The following is a 4,823-nucleotide window of genomic DNA, read 5'->3' as shown; positions in this document are numbered from 1 at the left end:
TAACCAATGTCCTGTACAGCCGCAACATGACCTCCCAACTCCTGTACTCAATACTCTCACCAATAAAGGAAAGCATACCAAATGCCTTCTTCACTATCCTATCTACCTGCGACTCCACTTTCAAGGAACTATGAACCTGCACTCCAAGGTCTCTTTGTTCAGCAACACTCCCTCGGACCTTACCATAAAGTGTATAAATCCTGCTAAGATTTGCTTTCCCAAAATGCAGCACCTCGCATTTATCTGAATTAAACTCCATCTGCCACTTCTCAGCTCATTAGCCCATCTGGTCCATATCCTGTTGTAATCTGAGGTAACCTTCTTCACTGTCCACTACACCTCCAATTTTGGTATCATCTGCAAACTTACTAACTGTACCGCTTATGCTCGCATCTTTCCTAGTTAGTTCCTTATGTTTCTAATACATTAACAAAAGCAACTTTTCAAGGCTCCTGTACTGTGAATAGCAGAGCTAGTACCTATCTATTGCTTTCAAGGTTATCTTGCTATATTTCTGCCTCTAATTAATCCAAGAGTTATTTTTTACATTCATTCCTGGGATTGAGCATCATCAGCAAGATTAACATTTGTTGTGCATTCCTAAATATTCACTAGAAGATAGTTCATGTATATTTGATTTTCGATGTGAATATTAAGTTTCGGTTCAACTATTGTTTACTGAGAATTTAATATTTCACATACAAAATTATTTACGTTAGGACTCAGTAGCCTCTGACCTATGGCAATTCAAAAGGCTCAACTTTTGAAATGAAAATGTGTTTCCTCTGATAACTCGAATGACATGAAAACATGTACTACTTTGAACTCAGTATTTTTAAATGTCAGTTTGTAGGCACCACTGACCAGACTGCATTTCCATCCACTTCACTAGTGCAGGCTATGAATAGCATTGCTCTAGGAACACCAACAGCTCCAATGCCATAGACCATCCTAACGTGGACATATACCATTGTCCTCCAACATAGCTAGAATTGGCCATCTATCACTATTGGGTAGGGATTGTAATCAGAAGGACCATAAAGGTTCCAGGCAAATCTGACCGCTACTTTTCACAAACATATAAAATAAAGAATAAAATAAAAGAATAAAGAATAAAAAATAAAGAATTTAACTTGAAGGAATAGAAGGGTATGCCTATAAGCTGAATAAAGAGGTGTGCTCAGAGACCATCAAGGCTAAAGTCCTGAGCTAACAGCAACATTTTGCTAACAGCAAAGCCCCACAAACAGCAAAGACCAGATATTCTATATTAGTCTTATTAGTCAAGGGATAAATGCTCGCCAGGATTCCAGCTTTCTAATCTCTTCAAATAACACCATATGATTGTCTTTTAGAGGGGGCAACTGGGCTTAATCACTTTTTTGAAAAACAGTCTGTGGCATGGTGCAACATGATCAGTACTGCAGCCTTACTCTAGACTATGCTCAGAGGTACCAGGAGTAGGACCTGACACCAGTGATCTTCTGATTTCAAACCAAGAGCATTATTGAGCCTAGGTCAACATTAAGTTAAACTTGTTGAGTCAAAGTGGGCCGAAAAAAATTGAAATCCTAACAAATAAACAATAATTTGTCAATTGATAAGATCAGGTCACAGCACCAAAAATGCTGGTACGTCTGTTGGCAAGGTTTTTGAGCTGTGAGGATGGCTGTTGCTGTAAAAAGGTGAAAAATTGATGATTCAACATGAATAATAGAGACAGAGCACTCTTTTCCAAATTTTTCAAAACAGCATTGAATATTTTTAGCTCTATGATTTGAGGTACACATTACCTGATGGTTTTCCACATGTCAAAGCCATCCAGAGGTTTGGTTCCATTAGTGGTTCCTTTGGCCAAAGACACTAACGTAGGGAGCCAGTCAGAGATGTGAATCAGCTCACGATTTACTCTGCCCTTCCACTTTAGCAGGGGGCTAGTGACAAAACCCACGCCACGAACACCTCCTTCCCACAGCGTCCACTTCCGTCCTCGCAATGGCCAATTATTTCCACCCCCCAAGGTCTGTCCTCCATTGTCTGAAAAGGGAGCACAAAAATGATGAGAAATTCTGGAGATATCAATGGTGAAAAATAAAGTCACTTTGTTTTGTCAAAACCATTCACTTTGCAAAATCACAACAGCACGACATTAAAATAAGGAAATGTACAGGGAACAAAGTAAAGGACTTGCTTAAATGTTTATTTTTAATTCACATAGTTACTTGATTTAAATGCTGTTTATTCAACAGTTTGATGCACTAAATCTTCAATCTATTGTTATTTATAGTGTTTAAATAAAATTATTGGATAATTCAAATACTTCAGCACATAAAAAGTGCCTTTCAATTAACATAGAAAATCTATCTTTAATGCCCTTCTAATATTTGGTTCATCCCAAAACACACTGGATTTATAAAGACTGCTTTTGAAGTGTAGTCACTGTTACATGGGAAAGGGTGAAATCTAATTTACACCCTGCATGGCCCCACAGAAAGGAAATGAAAGAGCAATTAATCCGTTTCTTGGTTTTGTTAGTTGGTTTTGACCACCATGATAGGAGAACTCCTTACTCTTCCTGAACACTATCTTGCTGTGGTGAAAATCAAAGCAGCTATACAGTTGAATGCTCATCACTACCTCCTTAAAGCTTTCCATTGCCTTGGTGTTGTCATGCTGCTTAATGAACACTCAACTTGGATAGGAAGTAATTCCCTCAATTTCAACATTGGGATTCAAAGCCATTATTTCTGCTAAAAGCTCTGTTCTCTCATCACTGATTCAATTTCCTTCACTGGTTACTGTCTCAGAATAAACCCAACTGTAGCTTTACCCCAGATTTGACCCTGAGCTGACTCAAACTCCTCTCCATCACAAAGGCCACCTACTTCAGTAAAAGTTCCATTAGATTGGAAAATAGCAGAAGTAACTCCTTTATTCAAAAGGAGAGGAAGACAGAAAGCAAGAAATCACAGACCAGTTAATTTGATATCTGTCAAAGGGAAGATGTTAGAAGCTATTAGTCATGGAGTTATACAACACGGAAACAGACCCTTCAGTCCAATGCATTCATGCCAACTAGATATCCAATATAGATCTAGTCCCATTTGCCAGCATTTGGCCCATATCCCTCTAAACACACCCTATTCATCCAGATGCCTCTTAAATGTTGTAATTGTACCAGCCTCCACCTCTTCCTCTGGCAGCTTATTCCATACCCGCTCCACCCTCTGCGTGAAAAAGCTGCCCCTTAGGTCCCTTTTATGTTCTTCTCCTCTCACCTTAAACTATGCCCTCGAGTTTTGGACTCCCACACTCCAGGGAAAAAAAAATTGCCTATTTACATTATCCATGCCTGTCATGATTTTATAAACCTCTATAAAGTCACCTCCCAACCTCCGACACTCCAGGGAAAACAGCCCCAGCCGATTCAGCCTCACCCTAAAGCTCAAACCCTCCAACCCTGGCAACATCCTTGTAAATCTTTTCTGAACCTTTTCAAGTTTCACAACACCTTTCCCATAGAAGGGAGACTGGAATTGCATGCAATTCTCCAAAAGTGGCCTAAACAATGACCCTGTACAGCTGCAACATGACTTCCCAACTCCTATACTCAACGCACTGACCAATAAAGGTAAGCATACCAAGCCTTCTTCACTGTCCTATCTATTTGCAAATCCACTTTCGAGGAACTTTAAACATCCACTCCAAGTTCTCTTTGTTCAGCAACATTTCCTAGGACCTTACCATTAAGTGTAGAAGTCCTGCTCTGATTTGCTTTTCCAAAATGCAGCACCTCACATTTACCTAAATTAAACTCCATCTGCCACTCCTCAGTCCATTGGCCCATCTGGATCTTCCCTGTTGGTACTCTGAGGTAACCTTCTTTGCTATCCACTACACCTCCAATTTTAGTGTCGTCTGCAAACTTACTAACTATATCTGCTATGTTCACATCCAAATTATTCACATAAATGTCAAAAAGCAGGGGACCCAGGACTCATCCTTGTTTATTAAGGATGCTATTGCCAGACACATACAAAAGTTTAAGGTAATAAAGCAGAGGCAACATGGTTTTGTGGAAGGGAAATTGTGTTTAACCAATTTACTGGAGTTCATTGAGGACAAAACATGCTATGGATAAAGGACAACTGATGGAGGTACTGTACGTAGACCTCCAGAAGACATTTGATAGGATTCTGCAAAGATTATGATGAAAAATAAAAGTTCGTAGTATAGTGGGCAAAGTATTGGCAATAAATAGAAGATAGGCTAGCTAGCAGGAAGCAGGGAGTAGACATAATGGGTCATTTTTGGGTTGGCAAGATGCAATGGGTGGTGTGCCACAGGGATCAATGCTGAGGCCTCAACTTCTTGCAATGTTTTTAAATGATTTAGATAAGGGGCTGAAAGCTATTGGTGCTAAGTTTAGGTGGGAAAGAAAGTTGTGAAGGGAATACACGGGGGCTATAATGTGATCATAGGTAGGTCAGGTGAGAGTGTGCAAATCTGGCAATTGGATTATCATGTGGGATAATGTGAAATTGCCCACTTTGGCAGGAAGAACTAAAAGGTATCTTAGCTAAATGGTGAGAAATTGCAGATCTCCAAGGTGCAGAGGGAAAGCAGTTCAGAGGTTTCCTAGACTAATAGCTGGAATGGGTGGCTTCTCTTCTGATGAAAGATTGGACACAGTAGACTTGTTAAAAACAATGACTGCAGATGCTGGAAACCAGATTCTGGATTAGTGGTGCTGGAAGAGCACAGCAATTCAGGCAGCATCCGAGGACAGGCAAAATCGACGTTTCGGGCAAAAGCCCTTCATC

General features: G+C 40.0%; 1 protein-coding gene across 2 annotated transcripts in view; it reads right to left on the bottom strand.

Annotated features, from left to right (window-relative positions):
• Positions 1-4,823, bottom strand: part of arsb (arylsulfatase B) — a 79,654-nt gene that overhangs the window by 38,332 nt on the left and 36,499 nt on the right. For both annotated transcript variants that reach the window (XM_043706933.1, XM_043706943.1), the window contains exon 5: positions 1,794-2,037. In XM_043706933.1, the coding sequence (XP_043562868.1) occupies positions 1,794-2,037 (244 nt within the window). The remainder of the gene's footprint in view (positions 1-1,793; positions 2,038-4,823) is intronic.

Source organism: Chiloscyllium plagiosum, chromosome 2 (genome assembly GCF_004010195.1).
Source record: "Chiloscyllium plagiosum isolate BGI_BamShark_2017 chromosome 2, ASM401019v2, whole genome shotgun sequence".
Classification (NCBI taxonomy): Eukaryota; Metazoa; Chordata; class Chondrichthyes; order Orectolobiformes; family Hemiscylliidae; genus Chiloscyllium; species Chiloscyllium plagiosum.
The sequence above is the reverse complement of the archived record's forward strand: the minus strand, read 5'-3'. Positions and strand labels throughout refer to the sequence as shown.